At 34.2% G+C, this 25,130-nt stretch overlaps 3 protein-coding genes across 4 annotated transcripts; all 3 read left to right on the top strand.

Annotated features, from left to right (window-relative positions):
• The first annotated feature begins 895 nt into the window (after positions 1 to 895).
• LOC124834578 (calcium-dependent protein kinase 3-like) lies at positions 896 to 7,302 on the top strand. The gene is made up of 8 exons (XM_047309293.2): positions 896 to 1,663; positions 1,741 to 1,884; positions 2,216 to 2,368; positions 4,238 to 4,350; positions 4,568 to 4,735; positions 6,423 to 6,550; positions 6,797 to 6,896; positions 6,990 to 7,302. Exons 1-8 carry the CDS (start codon positions 1,036 to 1,038, stop codon positions 7,068 to 7,070), a joined length of 1,515 nt encoding a protein of 504 aa, XP_047165249.2. The 5' UTR covers positions 896 to 1,035; the 3' UTR covers positions 7,071 to 7,302.
• Positions 7,303 to 8,733: 1,431 nt separating this feature from the next.
• Positions 8,734 to 14,857, top strand: LOC124834576 (uncharacterized). 2 transcript variants are annotated; one of them, XM_088100267.1, is made up of 16 exons: positions 8,734 to 9,308; positions 9,398 to 9,519; positions 9,621 to 9,709; positions 9,793 to 9,828; positions 9,954 to 10,047; positions 10,486 to 10,528; positions 10,627 to 10,727; positions 11,292 to 11,362; positions 11,658 to 12,154; positions 12,224 to 12,311; positions 12,415 to 12,546; positions 12,829 to 13,397; positions 13,540 to 13,678; positions 13,815 to 13,883; positions 13,969 to 14,145; positions 14,354 to 14,857. In XM_088100267.1, exons 1-16 carry the CDS (start codon positions 9,088 to 9,090, stop codon positions 14,465 to 14,467), a joined length of 2,562 nt encoding a protein of 853 aa, XP_087956393.1. In that variant the 5' UTR covers positions 8,734 to 9,087; the 3' UTR covers positions 14,468 to 14,857. The 2 variants fall into 2 exon arrangements, with proteins under 2 accessions (XP_087956393.1, XP_087956394.1); XM_088100268.1 differs by lacking the exon at positions 13,815 to 13,883.
• Positions 14,858 to 23,143: 8,286 nt separating this feature from the next.
• Positions 23,144 to 25,064, top strand: MAKR2 (membrane-associated kinase regulator). The gene is made up of 2 exons (XM_047309296.2): positions 23,144 to 24,474; positions 24,588 to 25,064. The coding sequence occupies exons 1-2, from the start codon at positions 23,367 to 23,369 to the stop codon at positions 24,677 to 24,679; spliced, it is 1,200 nt and encodes a 399-aa protein (XP_047165252.1). The 5' UTR covers positions 23,144 to 23,366; the 3' UTR covers positions 24,680 to 25,064.
• The last annotated feature ends 66 nt before the right edge of the window (positions 25,065 to 25,130 follow it).

A 25,130-nucleotide genomic window follows, 5' to 3' on the forward strand; every position in this document is an offset into this window, starting at 1 on the left:
CCGATATCTTCACAAAATTTCCACACCGCGTCAAGTTCAAGTCTATAGTTCCCAAGCTTGGACTGGTGACCATACACCGTCCGGCTTGAGGGGAGGCTATTGAGAATCGTATAGATTCTTTACTGTCTAACAGACTGTATTACTTAGGTTTTATTGTGCTTTTATTTCTAACTGTTTTCAGTTTGCCGGAGCTCTATAAATAGAGTCCCCTTAGTGTTTTCAGTGTAAGAAACTGTAATGAAACAACTAGAACAGATATGCATGAAATAAGAAAAGGTTACATTTTACTTACCTCTCTTGCCATCCTCTTCATCTTTGCCTTCTACACCATTGCAGTCTGATGCTTCTACGACCATCAAACTGCCTTGCCCTTTTCTTCTCTTCCATCGCCAGAACACGAGAGTTCTCTGGAAGCTTCATTCTCTCTTTTCACACTCATAAGTCCGTGTGCCACGTCCGCTGTCTTCTTTCAGTAAAAGGGTAATACCCATGCCACGCACAGTGTTGGATTGGGCCATCCCCTCTTCTTTCACGCTATTGGGCCTCGTCTTAATAAAAACAAAGTTTTAATAATATAGAATCCAATATTTTCTATTTTAAAACTGAATATTAAACAAGAAATTCACCGAAGTAAACATTTAAACCTAATAAGTAAATATGTTGAAAATATGCTTAATCTTACACGACACGCTATCCATCAATTATCGGGGTAAAGATTCTCTACAGCGCAGCAGCTCACACAGCAATACATTAACCTTTCATACTTATTTGTATATCATTATTTTTATACATTTAGTTTGAATAACCATTGGATATTAAACCAACGGTTGAGATAAATGACGCAGAGTTGGTACTGGGGCAGAGGATAAAAGAGCATTAAAATCTGTTTGGAACAAAACTAACGTTCAATTTCATAGTCATCCGAGTCCATACGGTTTCATGTTTCAGACACTACCTGGTTCTGACCTTGTAATCAGGGAGAAGAGAAGCAGTTGCAGAACCTCAAAACCTCACTAACCACACGACGCCGTTTCAATGGGAAACTGTAACAGCGAAGCTTCTTCCCAAACGAATCTATATTCCGACCATCACCATGATCACCCTCAACCTTCCAACGGCATCAGCGTTCTACCTCCGAATTCCAAGCCCTCCGTGGGTCGGGTCCTGAACCGGCCCATGGAGAACGTCCGCTCCACCTATATATTCGGCCGTGAACTAGGCCGCGGGCAATTCGGCGTCACCTACTCAGTGACCCACAAGCACACTAACGAACAATTGGCGTGCAAATCCATTGCCACGCGCAAACTCGTCCACCGCGACGACTTGGACGACGTCCGCCGCGAGGTGCAGATCATGCACCACCTCACCGGGCACCGCAACATTGTCGAGCTCAAGGGAGCCTACGAGGATCGACATTCTGTCAATCTTGTCATGGAGCTCTGCGCCGGCGGCGAGCTCTTCGACCGGATCATCGCCAAGGGCCATTACTCCGAGCGCGCCGCTGCCGACCTCTGCCGCCAGATCGCCACGGTGGTGCACGACTGCCACACCATGGGAGTGATGCACAGGGATCTGAAGCCGGAGAACTTCTTGTTCCTCGGCAAGGAGGAAAACTCGCCGCTTAAGGCCACGGACTTCGGTCTCTCCGTGTTCTTCAAGCCCGGTTAGTTCCGTTCGTTAATTTGCGTTGTTAGTTGGTGGTAGCGTGTGGTGTGGGTTCTGAACCATTTATTAGAACAGGCGATGTGTTTAAGGACCTTGTTGGGAGTGCGTATTATGTTGCTCCTGAAGTGCTGCGTAGAAGTTATGGACCCGAAGCTGATATTTGGAGTGCTGGGGTTATATTGTTCATTCTGCTCTCTGGTGTCCCTCCCTTCCGGGCAGGTAAACCCTCTTCTTGTGTAAGTGTAACCAATTTCATATTTTATTAGGATTTTCATTTTTGTAATTCAGATTGTCCTGCATCACAATTTTAGATCGAATTTCGTTATGATTGAATGAACAATGATGCATATTTTATGTCTGCGTTAGATTTTGGATGTTGGATGGTTGTTCATTTGTTTTCGGGTCGGATTTATGAGCCATGATTTTAGCTCGTGTGTTTTTACTATGGAAGTTTCCTTTCCTTGTCCTTTATTTGATGCTTCCTTATGACACAATAGTGTGTGTGCCTTTCCTATTTTTCTCACACTATCTTCCTGTCTTTTGTTTCAAGAAAATGAACAGGGTATCTTTAATGCTATTCTTCGTGGACGTATTGATTTTGAATCAGATCCTTGGCCTTCCATTTCAAGCAGTGCCAAAGATTTAGTCAAGAACATGTTACGAGTTGATCCCAAAAACAGGCCCTCGGCAGTTGAAGTCCTTAGTAAGTTCAACTTTCGTATAGTCGAAGATTAGTTTTTTATTTTGTGTGTCTAAAGTGTTTGTTGACTCCGAGGACCAGCAAAGCATTTTTTACGAAATAGATCTCTAACCATAGCTTGAGAGTTCTAATCTGTGAGATGTGAGATGGATAACTAAGTGACAGAGAGGTTGAGAACAATGGTAGAGATTACGATATTTATTTGGGAAGAAGCTGTCACGAGCCACCACTACTCATTTGATATATACATGATAATGTTATGGATATGAACTTAGACATCGTTGGTTAGAACATACTATTGTCTGCCATTTTTTCTTCATTATAGAAATCACGGAAGGTATGTTAGTGTTTCCTGAACAAAAGCATTCTTCCTCCAAGTCATCAAACTTTATATCATCTTCTCTGCCTCATGTATGATGTGCTCTTTTATCTCTCATCCCAATTCTGTGACAGGAGAACTTTTCACCTTCGCATTCTCAATTTGATCAGAAAAATGGCCTACATGATTTGGTTCTGTGGTTAACTTCTTGCATTAAAAGTGTTTGCCACTTCGTCTCTCATTAAAAGAGGTTGACCCAGTCCATGAGTATCTTTCAATGGGGTGGGGGGTATGGATATTATAAATGAAATACGGCCTTAGTCCCCAACTAATTGAGGCAGTTGTCTCAAGCTCTCCATTAAATAATTGTCATACTATATATAATCAAGTGATAAAATTTGCATATTTCCTTGATACTGCAATTTGATTAATTATTATATATAGAATTTATCCAAAATTCGTTTACTAAATTTTATGAAATGAACATATCATGATTCTTTATGAGAATAATAATTTTTTTTTCACTTTATTTCATGAATTCACTCCTAAAATAGTGTGAAATAATTAATTGTAATTTTTTGTAGCAGATAAAAGTATATATGGAGGTCAGACCATAGTAAACAGAGGAGAGATGGTTCAAAGAATAATAAGTGTTTGAAAATTGATGAATGGTAATTTCTTGGAGCAGATAAAAAATATATATGGAGATGGGACCTTAATAAACAGAAGAGAGATGGTTCAAAAAATAATAATTATGTTAAAATTCATTATTGTGTCTTAACTTGTGCAAGTTTGCGTGGGATAGGTAAATCGATGATACATTATTTGCTATATTATTTTCATGAGTAAGATTATTCAGCTTTAAGATACTTAATTACTTAAGTGCTATCTAAAAATTAGGAAAAATAATTTTGCATCTATTTTGGATTTTAGTTTCTCATCTCATGAGGAGAGTATTCAATTTATTACAGAACTTAGATTTCAAGATTAAATGTATGATCTATAAAAAGATGTTTTAACAAAAATGTTTGCTGTAAGATCATACATTTAAATAAAGATTCTTTTCATATTGGTTATTTTGTACATATTAGATGAATTTATTTATATTCAAAGTCAATTTCAATCATAAAAATTGAAAACTTTGGATGAGAATGAATTGAAAACAATATTGTATTAATTTTGAGAAGCTTTAAAGTTTCAGTGAGTTATAATATTGTATATATATTTTAAAAAATTATTATAAGAAGTGAAACCAAAAAAATCACACCCAATTGAAAGTGTTAAGTTATATCAGAAGTTTTTTTTTTTTTTTTAATACATGCATTGGTTTTAAATATTGTTTGGCAATACCTGTAACATTTAATTGTCAACTTCATTCGCTTTTTTTTTTCAAAAAATTTATTCACATGATTGGTTAGTTGACTTGCTCAAGCAGCATGAAAAATTGATGCTTTCTCTTGTTCTGTTATGGAGCATTTGAGCCTTAACTTTCTTGGCAATTTGCTTATTTGAGTCAACCAGTTATAATAAAATATTATATATATATACTCCAGATCATCCTTGGATGAGAGAAGACGGAGCATCTGATAAACCTCTAGATATTGCTGTTTTAACCAGAATGAAGCAATTCAGGGCAATGAACAAGCTCAAGAAAGTAGCTCTCAAGGTAAACGATCTTTGATCACTATTTTTCTTGTACTTATCAGTATTTTCTTAATCAAACTTTTAATAGAATATCTAAAGTTACCATTATATCAAAAGCCTCAAGGACTGAAAACGGTATGTATCTATCAAAATGCCAATATAGTAAATAAATTGAGAGAAAGAATTATTTCTGAATTTGATCCGAAGATTTATATTTGAAATTTTCTATTTTATTACAGGTTATTGCTGAAAATCTTTCTGAAGAAGAAATCATTGGCTTGAAGGAAATGTTTAAATCCATGGACACAGATAACAATGGAATAATCACTTTTGAAGAGTTGAAAACTGGCCTGCCAAAACTGGGTACTAAGATTTCCGAGTCTGAAGTAAAGCAGTTAATGGAAGCGGTAAGATTTTTTTTTGTTTGATTGTACCCTAGCTTGCTGGAGTAAATGTTTGTTTATTTAGTGCCTACTCGCTGCAGTTAATTTCTTCATTTTGTAAATTTTCTTAATTTTAATTTTAAAAGAAAGTTAAATTTGGAAAAATAGATTGCCACACAAAGGCTGTCGGTATTGCCAGTTTAGGGGAAAGAGTGGAACTAAAGAAAAAAGGAAAAACTATGAATCAATGAATCTTGCAATTCATATTTGTGATACACCATTGTACTAATTCATCCATGTATCATAATGTTCATATTTATCTATTCATCACATGATACGAATAAAATTAGTCAAATTGTATTAAATCTAAGTCATCGCATGATGCGAATTGTTGACTTGTAAAATTGTATCAAATCACGTGTGCAAATATTAAATTATAAGATGCTAATAACAACAATGGTTGGCAATGGTGTTTGATGGGTAAATAAGATTTCATATTATATCTAAAATTTGACCTAAAATAATTAAATGGGATTATTAGACTTTGTTATGAGCTCCACATTAAGTAGGATAAACTTCTATATGATACTTAAACTTTGAGATTTTCTCATTTAATGGACTAGTCTTTTGGATTGGGCTTTCTGCTGGAATTTAGTTTGGTGTTTACTTTTCATGTTATTAAAGGAGCATGATGTTGCCTTAGCAGACCCACTAAAATCTTTCTTTTCTTTTCCATTGGTTTAGTGCCTGAGAAAAAAAATTCTGTTTTGCTCCTCTTTTCATCTTTTATTTCAGTTATTCTTTTTCTTTTTATCTTTTATTGAGTAAACAGATCTGACCAGTTTACCAATATTTTGATTCATTCACTGAGGCAAATGCAAGACAACTTCTGATCATAAACTTCTGCAATTTCTCCTGGAATGTCTTCTCATAGCACTTCTCTGCTATAAGTCAGACTTGTATTTCTAGACCCTTTATTATTAATTTTTTAGCGTGAGACAGAATGAGAGAGAGAAAACATTTTTACCTTTTACATCACAATGCTGATTGTTCATTATGAATATTTGAGATTAAATTTAAGCAAAACCAACATTAGCCATCCACGTAGTTTTAATTATAAGATACTACTTGCCTTTTTTCTAGCTTAAATCCATTTCAACCAAATAAAGGTGATGATGACCAAGGACAAAGCGAGTTGAGGGAGACAAGAGAAACCAACTTTTTCTAAAACTCCTTAACCCTGCTTTTCCTTAAAAGTTACTTTTGTTCCTTCTATAAAAAATTAAGCTACTTAATTTTTAAGAGCATTTTAGATTGTTTGTTTTATTCTTTTCTTTTAAGGAGAGGGGAGGCCCGAGAAAAGCTAGGCTAAACATTTTCTTTTCTCAGTTTTTATGCTCGCATGATGACACCCCCGATATGTGGATAAACTCGTTCTTTGCAATTTCACCTCTTGATGATTATCTGTATCCAAACCTAGATTTTGCTTGTGAATTGTGATGAAGAGGACGGTTAGTGCATGAATATGCTGTGCAGTTACAGAATACCCTTATTGTCCACTGAAATTTTATGATTATATTGGTGTAACAACGACAGTCAAATACTTATACTTTAAGATCGGATTTTTAATATTGTGATAATAAGTATATCATTTTCTTCATTTGATTGATGACTTTTCTTCCACTATAATGATGAATTGTTTGGTTCTCAGGCTGATGTAGACGGAAATGGGACCATTGATTACATTGAATTTATAACAGCTACCATGCATATGAATAGAATGGAAAGAGAGGACCACTTATATAAAGCTTTTGAATATTTTGACAAGGATAGAAGCGGGTAATCTCTCTCTTTTTGATTAAAAGCATCTCATATTATTTACTAAGTTGTCAGGATCATGTTAAAATTCAAATTAATGAGTCGTGCAGTAATCAAATTGGGTATCTAACTATGGTTGTGTGTGCCCCTCGTTAGAGGAACACGACCTTCGCATGTTTGTAACATGAGATAAGAGGATCCTGATCTTGTATACTTTTTCATTCATAAATTTTACCATGCCAATGTTACCATCTTAGTTTTTCTTAGGTACATCACTATGGAAGAGTTGGAATCTGCCCTTAAAAAATATAATATGGGTGATGAGAAAACAATAAAGGAAATCATTTCCGAAGTTGATACAGACAATGTACGCAGCTCTCTTCATCCTAGGGTGAAATTTCAGATGTTTGTATACTCTCTTTTCAGTTATTTGAATCATCCATTCCCTAATTTCATGCAGGATGGAAGAATTAACTATGAGGAGTTTATAGCCATGATGAGGAAAGGCAATCCAGATTTCGTAACCAAACGTCGCAAATAATTAAGTTTGATCATAAACTCCCTGTTTTTACCGGATTACACTGTCTGTAAGTTTTTCTGATACGGACTACGTCGCATTCAACACTCTCCACTCACCCATTGTATTTTAGAGCTGTTAATCTAACAATGTATTTATGCCTTTTTACCATCTTGTCTGCGTCTCATGGGACAATTTACTCTGTTTGTACTTTCTTAACTTGGGGGTATATATTTTAGCGTGGTTCTTTGGTAAATCTTTTTCTTTTTTCATTTCGAATGCTCTTTTATCTGACACATTTTTTAAAAATGTTCATTTTTTTTATGGAATATTTTATAATTTCTGTACCTTTAGATTTATTAATCATATTATAAATATACCACTTTATAATTCTTTAAAATTTATTAAATCGATTAAATTATTTATAGATTCTTTTAAGTATTTTATTTATTTCTCTTCAACTTTCTACTTATATTTTATTTTTATCTAAATCACTACACTTTTAAGCTTAATGTAATATTTGTGTTCGAGACTCCGACTCTTGCATATACGACTGAAGTATATTAATCTGAAAAAGCACAGAACCTGACTTCCATTAGCAATTGCTAGCTTATGGATACTGGATTATCAACAGTTAGTTTTCTTACTACTATGAAATCTTTTATTTTTTCCCTCAACTTTATTACAATGTTTTTTTACTTTGTGCTTCATATATCTCAGAAATGGGATGCAGAAGGAAGAAATAATGACTTAAAATTTTGTGTTATTATAACTTTTACTTTAATTTTCTTTCAAATTCATCTTAAAAAAAACAAACACTCTTATTTAAGTGATGTTATTAACAATTCATTTTCACGTTATTTCTAATCCAAACTCAATTTAAAATGTTCTGCTTATTAATTTTTTTTATCAATTTTTAACTTCCTATTTATTTTTGTAAGATAAATATTAAATTAAAAACAATATATACATCAATATATAGTAAGATAATTTGGATCAATGTATTAATTTCAACCAGGTATAGTAAGAGGACCGGACGATACTAATTTCAATATATCATATTTATTTTAAGAAAAAAAATTATTCTCATCTCCACTTTTATATTTAATTGATATAAAATTTTTATTTCATTTTCATTTCCATCGGATAATAATTATTTGTAAGTACTCAATTTCTTATTATTTCATTATTAATTGATTAATTTTTATTAAAAAATCAAATAAAGAAAAGATAATATTATCATGTATTCATAACATATTCTAGTTTATTCTATATAAAATATTTAGAAAACATATTATAAACATAATCGTTTAAAATTAGAATACCAAATTCATAACAACAACCAAAACATTTTATAATTTTACAAATGTCAAAATAGTTGACAAAATTAAAAAAACACTATGAAAAGAAAACAAATATTTAAATTTAAAATTATTTTCAATGTCTTTCTACTTTATTTTTTAAAATTTTAGTGAAATTTCTTTTTCATACACCGATTAAAAATTATGATATGAATCAAATGGTACAAAAATAAAGATTATTTAACATTCCTAATTTTAACAATAGCAATGTAAGAATGCAGAAATAGTGTGTACTTTATTTTGAAATATAGAAGTGAGAAGAGAGGCGGAGAACTTCATTTTGAAATATAGAAGTGAGAAGAGAGGCAAAAGAAAATAGGAAGAAAAGTGTGAAAAAGCGATAAAACAGTTACACGCAACAGAAAGAAGAGCGGGAACTCTTGTATCTGCCATTAGCCAAACTTTCCCTCTCTTTCCCGATCCGTGCATTTCGCAGTCCACACAAACGAACTCTCTTTTCCTTAAAAACAACTTTCCCTCTTTCTGGTTCTTCTTCATCCTCCTTTTTCCCCATGTCGGGGATTCGTCTATTGAGTTTTGCGGTTACATTTTTCGAAACAGATTGAAAAAATAAAAAAGCATGAAACCGTTCATCATGCTTGTTTGATTCTATTATACGATAGAAATATAAGATATATTAATAATCGAGGGTGATAATTGTGTAGAAGGAAGAAAAGGAGATGGATCGAAGAAACATTTTGTTATCGGCGCTGAGCGTTGGGGTGGGTGTAGGAGTGGGGATTGGGTTGTCCTCCGGACAAGGCCTTCCCAAATGGGGTGTTAATGGTAATTCTTCCTCAGACGGCGTTACTCCGGAGAACCTCGAACATGAAATGCTACGAATGGTCGTGGATGGCAGAGAAACCAATGTCACTTTCGATCAATTCCCTTTTTATCTTAGGTATTCCTTTTCATTACAAACCTTCGTCCTGAACTTTGGTATGTATTCTTGTATTCTTATTTACATTCCAATTCTTTACGTGATGACAGGGAGCAGACAAGGGTAACGCTAACAAGTGCTGCTTATGTACATTTGAAGAATGCGGAGGTTTCCAGACATACACGGAATCTTGCTCCTGCAAGCCGGACTATCATGCTTTCAGGGCCAGCGGGTTTGTTGGAATATGTTGTTTCTTAATGATGGATTGATACGTTTGATGTTTGTACTGTCACCGTCAAGTCAATTGAAACTTTCTCCCTTAATGTCTTACAGAGCTTTATCAACAAGTGCTTGCCAAAGCTTTAGCCCACTACTTTGAGGCGAAGTTGCTTCTGTTAGATCTCACTGACTTTTCATTGAAGGTGTGAAAATGAGAAGTCCTTCTGTAATTTAATACTTTCTAAAGATAATTATGCTCATAATGGTTGGTTTGTCATCTGTGCAGATTCAGAATAAATATGGTTATGCCAACAATCGATCGGTAAGTTCTAGTTTTATCTTTTATTGCTTTTACTTGTAACTATTATAGATGAAGATGTCATGTTTTTTTAAAAAAAAAAAATAGCAATTGGGCTTTAATTCATTTTCCTTTGTTTCTGAATTTAGATTTTCAAAAGGTCTACCTCAGAGACAACTTTGGAGCGGATATCCGACCTATTTGAATCATTTTCAATCTTTTCACAAAAAGAAGAACTTAAAGGTATAAACTGGTGGAAATATTTTTATCTAGGGTGGAGAACTTAATTTTGGAGTGTTTGGACACACGTCTAACTTCTTGTTACTTCTGGTGTAGATGAAGAGAGAGTAGAGAGGTGTGTTGCAATTTGGTTACGCTCAACATAGTGATACTTTCTAATGTAGTAGCCAAAGGCTTGATTAGTTTTCGATGCACGATTTTTCAGCCTTTCTGGGTTCAAGAATAAGTTTTTAACGTTTTATGAGGAGAAAATTAAACTTTGATACTTTTCAAGCTTTAGATGAGTTAGAAGAGGGTACAAGTAGTTTTGGTTGAGGTTTTTTCATGTGTTAGTCAAGTTTAAGAGATACTGGTTACTTCTAGACATCAGTATTCCATCTGATGCACTTGTTTAAAAAACTAAGAAAAACTATATTTCTAACCAAGAGCTTTTATTTGAAGGGACAATCCACAGGCAACCCAGTGGAGTGGACCTTCGGTCAACGTAAGAAGAATTTATGTTTATCAATTGACCACGGAAAGATATATATAATTCCCTGTTAGTTTATTTATCCTATATCTGAACTGTTACTTTTTTTGCAGGGAATCTGAAAGATTGTATAATCCTTCTAAGATTCGTAGGAATGCGTCTGCCTCTGCAAATATCAGTAACCTTGCTTTGCAAAGCAATACTACAAATTCAGGTTGATTCAAGAACACCTTTAAATACATTAGTTACAACTATTGGTTTACATGATTAATTGGTACCATCCGCTGGAGTATAGTTTTGTATAGAGAACCTGATTTACGAATGCCAGCAGAATGAATTTGAGGGAAAAAAAAAGATACCATGTCATACATAATGTTGTGTTAAAATTTATTTATAGGACTGGCTTAGTACAATAGTTAGATCCATCTATATTGTGAAAACTCGAGCCAGTTTGGATACACTTTTCAACAAATGTTTGTAGAAAAAAGGAGGACGAATTAAGAAGGTAAAATAAAGTATTTTTTTTCATAATTGGGAAATTTAAATATGTAAGCTTCTAAACATATTAAAGTATATGGGCTGATTTTAATTTATAAAAAAAGTTTGACACATTTTACCTTTTATATTCATTACTTATTTTCCCGATAAGTACTTTCTAAGAAGTTTATTTAAACTTAGCCATAATACAATGAAAATTTTAAGTCATACTTCTTAATCATACTGTTGCCATTTTCACTTGATCATGTTCTCTACTGATTCCTTCTATCTCTCAATCTAGCTTCAGCCCCTCAGAAAAACATAACGAACTTGCCTTTTGATGAAAAGCTTCTTGTACAAACTCTTTATAAGGTAATGTTACTTTTTATGACAGATTATGTTCCAGCCCGTGTATTCTACTACTTTTTTCTACAGTTAGAAGAGGGTTAAGAAGAGAAAAGAGACGAAGCCTGAAATCAGAGAGACGAGATAGAGAAGAGATTAAAAAAAATGAGTTGTAAGAAAATATTGTAGGAAATTGTTGTGAGAATAGAATATTTATTTTTTCTTTTATATATATATATATATATTACCTTTAAGGTTAATCTATGGATTTGATGAGGCTTTATACGACCATTGATTTCATAGGTAAAAATTTCACTTGCAGGTTCTGGTTTATGTATCAAAAACCTATCCTATTGTTCTATATTTGCGGGATGTTGACAAGTTATTATATAGATCACAACGGATATATAACCTATTCCAGAAAATGTTGAATAAACTGCATGGACGAATTTTGATTCTTGGCTCACGAGTTTTGGATTCTGGAAGTGACTACAAAGAAGTGGATGAAAGACTTTCTTCCGTCTTCCCCTACAACATAGAAATCAGTCCCCCAGAAGATGAATATTATCATGTCAGCTGGAAGTCTCAATTTGAAGAGAACATGAAGACGATACAGACTCAGGATAATAGGAACCATATCATGGAAGTGCTTGCAGCCAATGATCTTTATTGTGATGACCTGGGTTCCATCTGTGTGGCAGATACAATGGCTTTCAGTGACCATATAGAAGAGATCGTCGTGTCAGCAATTTCCCATCATTTAATGAATAACATAGATCCTGAATACAGAAATGGCAAACTAGTTATTCCTTGTAGCAGGTCAGAGTAGCAACTTTAATTACATATACTATATAATTTTAATGTGCTTACTTATTGTTTGTGAAACAGCTTGTCCCATGCATGGGGTATATTCCAGGAGGGGAAATTCAGTACAAGAGATACATTAAAATTAGAAGCCCAGGCAGTTACGACTGAGGTTTGCTCTGCATGGCATGAATGTGCATTAAATTGTGAGTAATGCCTAACAAATACTAACATAGGCATATTTTTTCCCCTCTTTCTGTGTCATTTGCATAAAGCCGAGAGAAGAAGCTGTTGTGAAGCCAGAAACAGCGTCAGAAAAACCTGCTCCTGAAATAAAGGCTGAAGCAGATACATCAATTTCAGTGGGAACAACTGACGGTGAAAATGTACTTCCTGCATCAAAAGTTGTAAGCCTCCTCCTTTGTTTTAATAAAAAATATAATTGTTACAATCTCGCGTACAAGTAGTTCATACAAGCATAGCAACCTCTCCCTTTATAACATAATTCCAAATGTTAAAATGGAGCGCTAGGGTAGGTAGTAATTGCAGTTAGGTTATGAATCTTTTCTATTCTGTTGCGTTGACTCTCCGTTTTTATTATTTCTGTAAATTATATAATTTTAAAGGAAAATTATCATTTGAAACCCACCTTCAATTTTAAACATCCATTGATATATATTCACATGCAGGAAGTTCCCCCTGACAATGAGTTTGAGAAGCGAATAAGGCCTGAGGTAATACCAGCAAACGAAATTGGTGTAAAATTCTCTGATGTTGGTGCCTTAGATGAGACCAAAGAATCGCTTCAAGAACTAGTTATGCTTCCTCTTCGAAGGCCAGACCTTTTCCGCGGAGGCCTTCTAAAGCCTTGTAAAGGAATATTGCTTTTTGGACCTCCTGGCACAGGGAAGACAATGCTGGCAAAGGCCATTGCAAACGAAGCTGGAGCAAGTTTCATTAATGTATCCATGTCCACCGTCACCTCTAAATGGTTTGGTGAAGATGAGAAGAATGTTCGAGCTTTGTTCACTCTGGCAGCCAAGGTCTCCCCAACTATTATATTTGTTGATGAGGTTGATAGTATGCTGGGGCAACGTACCAGAGTCGGAGAGCATGAAGCCATGCGGAAAATAAAGAATGAGTTTATGACACTTTGGGATGGACTAATGACAAATCCAGCAGAGCGTATCCTTGTTCTTGCTGCGACCAATAGGCCGTTTGACCTGGATGAAGCAATAATTAGGAGATTTGAAAGGAGGTATGTCTACTTTGAAATTCAGTAGATATATATATATATATATATATATGTGTGTGTGTGTGTTTGTGACAATCTGAATACTTTGAAATTCAGTAATACTTTATCATTTGTAATTACTGTAACGCCTATCTTTTGTTAATAGAATAATGGTGGGGATGCCAAGCGTGGAGAACCGGGAAAAAATTTTGAGGACTCTTTTGCGAAGAGAAAAGGTGGACAAGAAATTTGATTTTAAGGAACTCGCAACTATGACAGAAGGATACAGCGGAAGTGATCTCAAGGTTTATGCAATTTTCTAACTATTTCACTAAATATGTGACTATCGTGCTACAACCTGAAAATGCTTTTACTACTTTTAGCTTTTGATGCTCAAAGCTGCCTAACACATTTTTCACTCCCACTAATTGTTAAATGTAGAACTTGTGTACAACTGCTGCTTACAGACCTGTTAGAGAGTTAATTCAACAAGAGAGACTAAAAATGCTGGTAACTAGGCAATATCTTTGTAAGGCCTCTGCAAAATCGTGCCCTTATATGATTATCATGCCAATTTCACATTTGTTTCCTGCAGGAGAAAAGGCAGAAAGGTGTTGAAGAACAGAATAACAATGTCCAAGAAGTACCGGGAAATCAATCTACAGTGGGAAATATCCAAGATGCTTTGGAAGCAAAAGAGGAAGTTAAACAGGAAAGAGTAATTTCCCTTAGACCTTTGAACATGCAAGACTTCAAAGAGGCTAGGAGTCAGGTAAGACTCTCTGTTACCATATAGGATTCTTTTGCTTATTCAATCCACTTTTATCATCATATACCTTGAATTTCGTTGTCACATATGCCTGGCTTCGTTGCCACATATGCCTGGCTTCGTTGCCACATATGCCTGGCTTCGTTGCTTATTTGAATGAATGTAGCGACATGATAAGATTGCTTCATTTGACCATCATCTTGGAACACAGGTTTCCGCAAGCTACGCAGCTGAGGGGGCTGGAATGAGTGAGTTAAAGCAGTGGAATGAAATGTATGGGGAAGGAGGTTCAAGGAAGCGAGAGCAATTATCTTACTTCCTGTGAAAGTTTTTAGGGAAGAAACAAATCGTAGTTGCATCCCTTCTAGTTGGTCTTGTAAGTCTCGTGTTCTATGAACTCAAGGAGATATATATCTATCAGGCAATTAGGAGTTTTGCCAATGATAACACTCCACTTGTGTATAATTTCCAGTAGTATCTAGTATCATTGTTTATAACTGCAAAAGTATTGCCCAAGTTAGGTCATTTTCTCGCATGATAGTGAAGCTCATGTTTTAGATCCATAGCATGGTGCTCTCACATTTTTGTTGTGGGTCAATGAAAGAAATGAGGCTTTGTTTAGTGGCATTATAATCACAACGACGGTTGAAGTTGCTTTTATGTACAGTAGATAAAAAACCGGTCAGTTATTCAATATTATAGTTCGTTGATAGTGAATTTCAACGAGATTTTTCTATTAATTTGAACACTGTATTGTTTTCTATTCAAAGAATCACTGCAATATTCTTCACCTTTTGATTTTAAACAGATGTTTGGGAACTTAGGTCGAAATTTTCTTAAGATTTGGAATGAAGGGCATCAACTAACAACCAATAACCGATTACTAATTTCAATTTGGTTATCAGAAATTTGAATTACATTAGTACCAGAACTCATGATCTTGCACAATAAATATATCTAAAACCATTTATTTGATTTATTCTTTAGAGAGTAATTTATCAATCTAATCATATCAATGAAAACAGATGAAAAAAAAATGCAAAGTAATGGTAAAGTCATAAGCATGTCAGTGCAGAAACTTAAAAAGTTCAAAAGAGCGTGAACAAAGATTAAATGGATTGAAATTTATTGAAACTTTTAAAGAAAAGAAGGATTATGATTTGAACTGCAGACAATTGAAGAAAAAACAAACAGAAATATGCGGAGAAGAAATGCAGAGTGACAAGATCGATCATAAGCGTGGATATACTAAAAATAAGGAAAGATTCAATTGCAAAAAAACTTTCCCACTCAAAAGAACTTTAATATCAGTAATATAAGAAAAAGTATAATAGAATGTATGATTTTATGTAAAATACTATATGTATTTATAAAAATTTTGGATGCAATCATTTATGTGATAAAAAAATATATAATACTAATAAAATAATAATAATTATATATGATAGTTAATAAAATAATTACTTTGATATTTTACAAGATATAACAAATATACGAATTTTAGCGTCCATCTGGAGAAAACAGCGAAGATTAAGGAAGAGGAAAGAAAAAAGGTATGATGAGGCCGAAAACTTTATATTCGAAATAAACTTAGTGGACAGAAAAGATGCCAAATTAAAGATTGTGATTAGCGTCATCAGTTTCTTATGAGTCGAGCATGAAAGTCTACGAGAAAGAAAAAGCTATACGTATAAATCTAGTCATGTACACTCGTTGTTTTATATTATTAATTTTTTAATTAGGAGACACAGTCACCTCTTCTCAGATGGTTCTGTTAATAAAATCTGAAAGATAAGGCATTTCTTTCAGTACAGAGAGATAAAATACGAAAGGATACATTTTTTTACCAAATCACAATAAGAAGTAAGAAACTTAATTAAGAGTTAGAAACAATGTCTGTAACATTCTTTAAGTTCGCTTTCAAGTTTAAATTATAATTGACTTAAGAAATGAGATATTTTTTTCAAGTAATATACATAAAGGAAATAAAAGGGATACATGCTCTGTATTCGCAAATGAAATGAAACATTTAATAGTATTAATTAATTTGTATTCAACTTCCATCAAAACCTAACATACCAAGTTAATAACATCTCGTAAACTCCGATGAAGAGGAACAGACACAAGATCATCATGTCCCATCAATGCCAAGTTCTCCTTTAAACCAAGTAATAAAAGATCTCTGACCAAGTGTAGCAGCAAATGAAGCAATAAACATGGTGATAGTTATGGTAACACAGACACACTTCTTGCACATAAGATCAGGCAAACTTAGCACTTCCACCCAATTCCGACAACTTGATGCTCCTCGAGATTCCGTTGTTCCCAACCCCACCAACCAAATACAATTTACCCTGTCTTTCACTCACCAATCGAAACAGAGCGTTGAAAATAAAAACGGTAACCAACCCCCAACGGGTTTTTCCCACCTTCCACTCCCCCAATCAAATATCACCACAGAAAACGGTCCCGGAGTTGAAAAATACAAACCCCCTTTCAAAAAAAACACCTTTTTGGTGAAGATTGTCGCCGAGTCAAACCGTTTCCAAGTTTCAACATTTGAGTCATAAACAAAGGCAGAGTTTGTAGCAGCCTCAGAACAGAGAGTGTGTATTCAGCACCCACATTTGACCTCCATCATCATTTTTCAGAAACACCCTTACACCCCCCTTCATGCATCAACGCTCCAGACCCTCCACCATCTGCTTTGCCCTCTTTCTTCATTCTTCTTCTCACAAACCCTGGAACTGGTGCCACTTTGCCGGAGAGAATCACATTCATTCAACCCCAAAATCAAAACAGAGCATTGCACCAGTGAAGTTCGTCGCGATTCCAGGATTCTCGCCGGAAATAAAAACGGCGGTGGTGGCAGGGAACGGCGACCTAGGGGAGCCGCGGAGGTGGCGTGCGACGGAGCTTGTGAACTGGGTGCGACAGCGGCCTAGGGGAGTCGCGCGGCGGCTTTCGACATCGCTGTTGGTAGAATAAACTTCCTCCTGTGTGGTGCCGTCGTTGAAGAGTAGAAAGTGGAGATGGATAAATGAAGGTATGGGTCTAGTGAAGAAAATTAGATTGGGGAAGAAGAAATTAGAGCTGAGTTACGTTTTTTAAAAAAATAAATAATTTTTTACTAAAAATAAAAATTATACACGTAACCGACATTTGTCTCCTTATGGTCAACAGTCCTAATTATTTCTAATTTTTTTGTAATATTTCAAGGGAAAAAAATATTTATGCCGATATAATTTTATCGAATAGAAACTCATGAGCAAGAGACGTTCTTGAAATCTGTTTGTTCCTAAATAACGCTGAAGATTTTCCCTTTTATAAAATCTCTTTGTTTTAAAACTATCTGGCGTGAATGATGAACATGGCGATGCCTGGTCAACGTCAACATCTTCCTAACATTCATAATTTCTATGCTTACAAATTCAACATACTAATACAAAAAGATTAATGCAATCCCGAGAATGAAACAGATCCCCATGCAATTACCCCATTAATAATTGCTATTATACCACTTTCTCTCGTTAATATCATTAGCATGCCATTAAGAGACAAACAACAAAAATAATGTATGTAATAAATATGAATAAGAATTTGTTTACTTCTCCTCTTTATTTAAAGAATTTTCTTATTTACTATTTGTTCGGTTTAAAACAATTTATCTTATGTTAGTTGGACATTCATAATAAAATATCAATTCATTTTTTCATGAATATTTTTATAAATTATTTTAAACAAATTATTTAAAATATAAAATTAATTTTAAGATTATGTTCAAGTGGAAAATTTGAAGAAAAATAAATAGATATATTTGAGGTGATTTGAGAATAAAATATCTATTTTTTTTCAAGAAATTTTGAAGAGATTAAGAATAAATTTATAAGTAAAGTTGATAAAAATTAACGAGGAATATAATAAATTAAAAAAATTATATATTTTTAAATGACAGAAAATAAAGATTATTAAATTATTTTTAATATTATTATATATGTATATAAAATAATATTATTATTAATAAAAATGACTTTTGGATTAGTTTAAATTAATTTTTAAAAAAAGATGTTGATGAAATGAAAAAAACGTTTTATTACAAATGGGAATGTTTCAAAAATTAACTATAAACTTCCATTTTAACTTAGAAGAAAACATATATTCAGCGTATCAAATAAAAGAATGGGTTGTAGATTCGGTTCCTTCTACAACCAAAATCGGTTCCAAAATCGTCTTATATTTTCAGTTCAAATTTTTCATGTAATAGCCAAACTACTTCATAATACACTTGTACAATGCAGACTACCTTTCAAGTGCCATGTAACAGTTCTAACTTCCCCTATGCCATAAAAGCACCATTTTTCAAGAAATCGATTCCATTATGAAATCGATTATACCGTGCTAGAATCAATTACTTTATCTCCTTAATTGGTTATGTCGTCATGGAATTGGTTATGCTTTTCCCTGATTTCATGTTCGTGAAATAGAGTACTAGTTTCATGGAATCGATTCCACATGCTCTATTTAAAAAATATTTAAATAAAATTTAATAATTATTTACAGTATTCGTAAATTAGATACATAATATTTATATACATTCTATTAATTAAATATCAATAATCACTACCCACATATTTTCATTCAAAATATTCTATAATATTCATTGTAGATTTTACATAATAATATTTGAATGTACCATTTTTTTTTCTTCCATCCCTAAAGAAAATTATAGGTGGTAGTGAATGAAAGCTAAATTCACATGAAATGTGGTTGGGTGAGCCCATTTGATGATTTGCTTTAAGTGGTTTAGGGTGTGTTTACTTGGGGTGATGGAGGGAGATTTTTTGGGAGAAAGTGATTGAGTGGATTTGAGGGTAATTTTTTGTGTGTTTATTTGAGTGGATTTGGAGGTAATTGAAAGTGAATTTAGAGGTAAAGTTTGTGAGAATTAGTGTAGGATTTGATTGATCTGACAGTTTTAAAAAATTTGTTTAATTTGTATAAATTGAAGATTACTAAAATGTCCCTAGGTATTAAAGTAATATAAAATTATATTTGTTAATGTTATATTTAATTGTAAAAGTGTTTATTAAAAGTAAAAAATTAAAAATAATTTGTAAAAAGTAATTAAATTATAATTTAGTAAAATGAATTTATTTGAAAATGTAGTATTTGTTTGTAATATAATTTAGTTTCAAGTAGTATGAATTTATTTGTTGTGAAAGTGAGATTTATTAATTATTAAAATTAATTTTTAAAAATAATTATTAAAATTAATTTTTAAAAATAATTATTAAAATTAATTTTTAAAAATAATTATTAAAATTAATTTTTAAAAATAATTATTAAAATTAAATTTTAAAAATAATTATTAAAATTAAATTTTAAAAATAATTATTAAAATTAAATTTTAAAAATAATTATTAAAATTAAAAATGTTTATAAGATTAAGAAGGAGAGGTATTGGTAATAACCATGGACCCAGCCAATATGGAGGTGCAAAGCATTAGTTAGGGATGTGTAAAAATCAAATATGGCCCAGGCTTAAATACACCAAGATCATTCTTCATCCAGGCTTATATATTTATACAGGGCACATGCGTCTTTTTCAGTTGAATCCCTCCAAATCTCGTCTCCTTCACATGTGAGCAAACAGTAGCAAATCTTGCCATTCATTTCTAATCGTTCTGCGCAAATCGCTGCAAGTGAACACGACTTTGCTTGCAATTCATCGCTTCTCAACATTCGTAAATAGTAATTCACCATGAAGTGAACACAAGATTAAAGATTAGATGGGTTCTTCCAAAACCAGAACCATCCAATCAATCCTTTCTTTCCTATGCATTTTCGACTTCTTTCCACTCTTTTTGCGTTGAATCAAATGTCAAACACATATGTATTTATTTATGTATTCCTGCTTTTTAAGTATTTATTATTAAAATAATATATAAAATAAAATTTTATTTGTCAATAAAAATAAATATAATTTTATAAATATGATAAAAAAAATTAAAAAAGATAGTATAATTTTATTCAATAAATTTAAAAATAACACTTATTCTTAAAAAATAATTAATAATAATTATATTATAAAGAATATGATAGAAATACGAATTATATACTATAAAAATTATACTTTTCACAAAAAAAAAATTATATTCATTTAATATTATATCTTTTTATATTTAAAATACAAAAACTTACCTTTTATAATTTTCATAATATGTAAATGTGTAGTATCCTATTATTAAATATTAATAACTCTTCGGCATGATTTAATTTATAGCATAAAAAAATTCAAGATGCAGAAAATATGAAAAGTAGAAATACTAGATTGGATCATAACATATCATTATCTGCAAACATTGACAACATTTTTATTTTTGTAATTTTCCATAAACATGTTCTAACTTATTCTTTAGTCTTCATTTGGAAGATAGAGGTTGAAAAGACAAAACAGAAACGAGGAAAGAGAGAGGATTAATTGGTTGGACAGTTATGCGAACAAAGTTTTCTGGGATTAAGATATCTTTTTCAGACACGAAAAAGTGATCTAATATGTGATTTTAAGAAATTGTATTCTAATGATGTTTTTCTTATTTTACTTTTAATAATCTTCTTAACTTATAACACAAAACACTAACATAAAAAAAATTATAGTGATACAATGTTTCCGCATACATAAATAAAAAATAACTGCTCATATTTAAAATACGGCTAAAATAGATTCTCAAATAGGTCATTTTCTTGTTCGGTGTCTCAATTGCAAAGAGGAGAAATCAAATTTTCTTAAGGGCAAACCGGACAAACTCTGCGAGGAGGGAGAAACCCCTTTTCTTCTTCAGAACCCTAAAATCCTTAGGGATATGCACGAAAAGGGAAAGAGAGAAATGCCTCTTCCTTCAACCTCCAATGCGGTAGCCCCTATCCTACGTTGCGCCTTCCTTTTGCTGGCCAAGAGCGTCACCGACGACGCCACCCACATCGGACGGAGCAGCCCAAACTTCGTCCTCCTTTTCGCGCGCGAGAGAGAAATCTCGTCTCTCCCTACAACGTTGCCAACACGAACTAGGATTGCTACCGCCGACACCATCCTCAATAACCGGTTGAAGTCGTGAGGATTGGTCTCCTCTTCCATCGTTAGTCGTCGTCGGACCGCTCTCTTCACTCGGGATGTTTGACACACCACGCTGCCACCTCCCATCGCGATTCTGTCGCACCTCCTCTTTCTACTACTAGAGATAGCCTTTGCTTTATGAGGGTTGCCGTGAACAACCATCTTCGGTTTGATGGTGTCTGCATGAGATAACAATGGTAGCTTCGGAGTTTTTGATGCAGGTGAAAAATAAGCTTGAGAGTGACGAAGAGGGTGAGTTGGTATCTCGCTTGGTAGAAGATATGGAACCATGAAAGATTGAATTTGGGTCAGTGTTGGTATTGAAAGGAATTGAAGACGAATTTCATGGATTATGTATGTTGGATAGGATCTATGCCACTCATTGGGGTATTTAGAAGAAAAATAAACCTTGCTTCCAGAGTCATGCTGCTCTAGCCATACCAGAAACTGCAGATTTTGTTGTTACCTAGGTTGATGGTGTCGAAGAAATTGCACTTCCAATCGAAGAAGAAAACAAGTTTGCCTAGTTTGCCATTAAGTAAATATGATTTTCCCTCTTTGCAATCCAATTTTTAATACAAAATACAATTCAAGCTTCTTTTTAATGCCATATCTGATTAAACAAATGTCACGTCTGATTAAACAATACACTAACAATGTCACGTAATCCAATCTTAAACGGTCGTTTCTCCAATTTGACGGCAAGTCTCTAATTGTTTCAATTTTACAAAAATAAGGACCCAATTAAAATATCGAACAAGAAAGAGATCTATTTGAAATTCTGGACGAAAATAGGGACCTACCGAAACATTAAACCTACTATTTTCAAATTTAAACACTTAAATATTTAAGATTAAATTAAAAGAATAAAAATACCACGTCTTTTTATATAGATAAGATTAAAAAACATAATATAGGTGTTAAATAGCAGTTATTTTAGAATGTCACTAAATTTTATAAAAAGACTAAGTCCATGTGATATTTTACATGGCCAGATGTCAAACTAGGCTCATGTAAAACAAAAAGGAAAAGATAAAAAAGAAACTAGGTCCTTTTTCTAACATAAACTTCAAAATACTACATTCCAGTCTGATAATTAAAAAAAAAAAAAAAGGAGTTGGGCTTGGTTCCCCACACCCATGAGTGAACGAGGCACGTGAGTTATGAATCTGTTTTTCATATTATGGGAGGCCCACCTTTAATCCAATTTTAAAATTCAGTTTCTTCATTCAACACCCACTACCATTTTTCCTAAACAATGTATAAATGACATTCAAACGGACTTTCAATATTTTTTATTCATTATTATTTTTTGTTTAAATAAGAAAAATAGGTTTCTCAGATGCAACGGTTTGCATTGACTTTTATGCGCTATCTCAGGACAAGTTAAATTTTATTTATAATTATTGAAAATAAGCTAAGTATGAATAATTTGTTTTTTAAATTTTGGAAAGGCAGAAGATAAGTATTTGACATTTTTTTGTTGAAAAGGTTAAACAAAAATAGGAGGGGGAAAAGCACAGAAAGGCAATGTTTTGGGGGAAAAGGCAGAATCGTACAGTACAATCCGAGTCGAATCCGGACCCTTATTGTGAGCCATGTTCATGGGTCAGTATTCACCACCACCCTCAAGAAAATAATAAAATGGAAGTTCACATAAGAAATCAAATCTGTTAGTTATATATAAATGGTTAGTCTGAATTGAATCTGTAATTAATTTAATGGTTTGCAGTAATAAAGAGTGATACTTTACTGCAGAAGCATAGGCTAGGTAAGATAGTTGTACACTACAAAATTAAATAATGGATAATGAATTCAATGCTATAGAATGCAGCCCCACTCACATACTAAATTCACAGATTTACTCTTACTTCAACCCTTATTTTTTTTATCTGACTCACTTCACATGACAATCCTGCACCATGCACCAACCAAAGGAATCTCACATATTTAATAAATAAATCAAACCTTTCTCTCTGTTTCTCTCTCTGTTTACTCTCTCCCTCACTATTCCACTATTGTAAACTCCATTAAGAAAAAAAATCACTCTTTTCTTTTCTCTACCCTTCTTTCTCTCTCTGTCTCTCTCTGTATACTGGCTCTCCCGACCATGGAAGCTTTCACCTTGCTCAAATACTGGAGAGGCGGTGGCGCTCTCGGACTTCCGCCTTCCTCCGACACTCCTTCACGCGCCGCCCCCACCACCACTATCCTCACCGCCGTCGAAAACGAAAATGCAACCGAAAGCGACGAAGACAACGACAACGACGACGACGGCCCCTTCTTCGACTTAGAGTTCACCGTTCCCGACGAAGACGCTAACGAAAATACAAACGGCAACAACACCCGAGAAGACGGCGAAGACGAAGACGAAGAAGAAGATATTAACATCGAAGAATCAGACGGCGAGAGAGAGTTTAAGTTTACTCTGTCCCCTTCCAGCAACGATCGTAGTGATCCCAACCTTTCGCTGTCTCCGTCGGAGGATCTGTTTTTCAAGGGAAAGCTGCTGCACGTGGACCCTTCCTCTTTCTCCTCCGAACCTAACTCCAAGCCTCAGTTCACTGCCTCCCTTCTAAAATCCGCCACCAAATTCCGCGTCTTCATGCTGGGCCTCAAGAAGCCCAAGCCCACTGACAAAGACAAGGACTCCAACGCCACCACCAACAACAACGTTTCCGATTCCGCAAATCCAGAGGCCCACAAAGACAAGAAGCACTTCACCGTCAAATTCAAAGTGGAAGAAGTCCCCATCGTCTCTCTCTTCACCTCCAAAGGAAACAACAAAACCCAAAAACACGCTTCCAACGAACAACCACCGCCGTCCGAAGAGAAGCGTTTCTCCAAAGAAGTCGTGCAAAAATATTTCAAAATGGTTAAGCCTCTCTACGTCAGGGTCTCCCGCCGCTACGCCGACAAGCTCACCTTAAACTCCGCCGCTAAATCACCTCTTCCAACGCCCACGGCCGAACCCGAACCTGTTGTCGCCGCCGCCACCGAAACTAACCTCAAGACAACTCAAACACAAAAACTATCTGCAGGGCTTAGCGTCGTGTGTAAACAATTAGGGAAAAGCCGCTCGGCGTCTTCGGCTGTGGCGGCGGCTCCGCCGCCATTTGTGTCTTCGAAGCGGCGCGATGATTCGCTGTTGCAGCAACAGGATGGAATTCAGGGTGCCATTTTACACTGCAAGAGATCCTTCAATGCCTCCAGAGCCGGTAATACATCAGTAATAGTAATTCATTTTCTATGTTTTTTTTTTTGCGACATTTAATGAATATAGTTAAATAATTAATTATGAGCAGTGTTTGTTTGTACTTTGTGGAAACAGAGTGCGAGTCTTCTCAGCTTCCGCGTTCGGTGAGCCATCCATCGCACGAGATATCCATGAATGAAGGCAATGAGAAGCGCCTTTCGACATGATAAAAGAAATGTTGGTTCCTTTCGAGTGTCACCACCGGCGGTGTCAGTGTAAAAAGGAGAATGTTATTACTTAGATTAGATTAGATTTTACACTACAAGGAAGTGAAAAAAAGAAAAGAAAAGAAAAGGTAAAAGGAGAGTGGTGGGGCTGCATGATTTGTTCAGATGAATGAAGCTCGTCACCCATTAGCTTAGTGACTCTCTTTTTTCTTCCTTGGTAGTGTAAACTGTAAAGCTCTTTCCGATAAAGCGAAAGAAGAAACAGAGCTTTTCCGTGTATGTTTCTCTTGGACGTATCTCTATGTATCTATGTAATGTAGCTCTAGCCAGGCCACATCAAATACCACCCTAAATCTACTCCTCCTGTACAAATTGTTTTCCTTTACTTTGTGGGTACCATTGACTTTCTTCCTTATTTTCCATTGTTTTTACTGAGCGCTGAATAATCGAT

Source organism: Vigna umbellata, chromosome 10, assembly GCF_029865625.1.
Source record: "Vigna umbellata cultivar VRB3 chromosome 10, Vumbellata_1.0, whole genome shotgun sequence".
Classification (NCBI taxonomy): Eukaryota; Viridiplantae; Streptophyta; class Magnoliopsida; order Fabales; family Fabaceae; genus Vigna; species Vigna umbellata.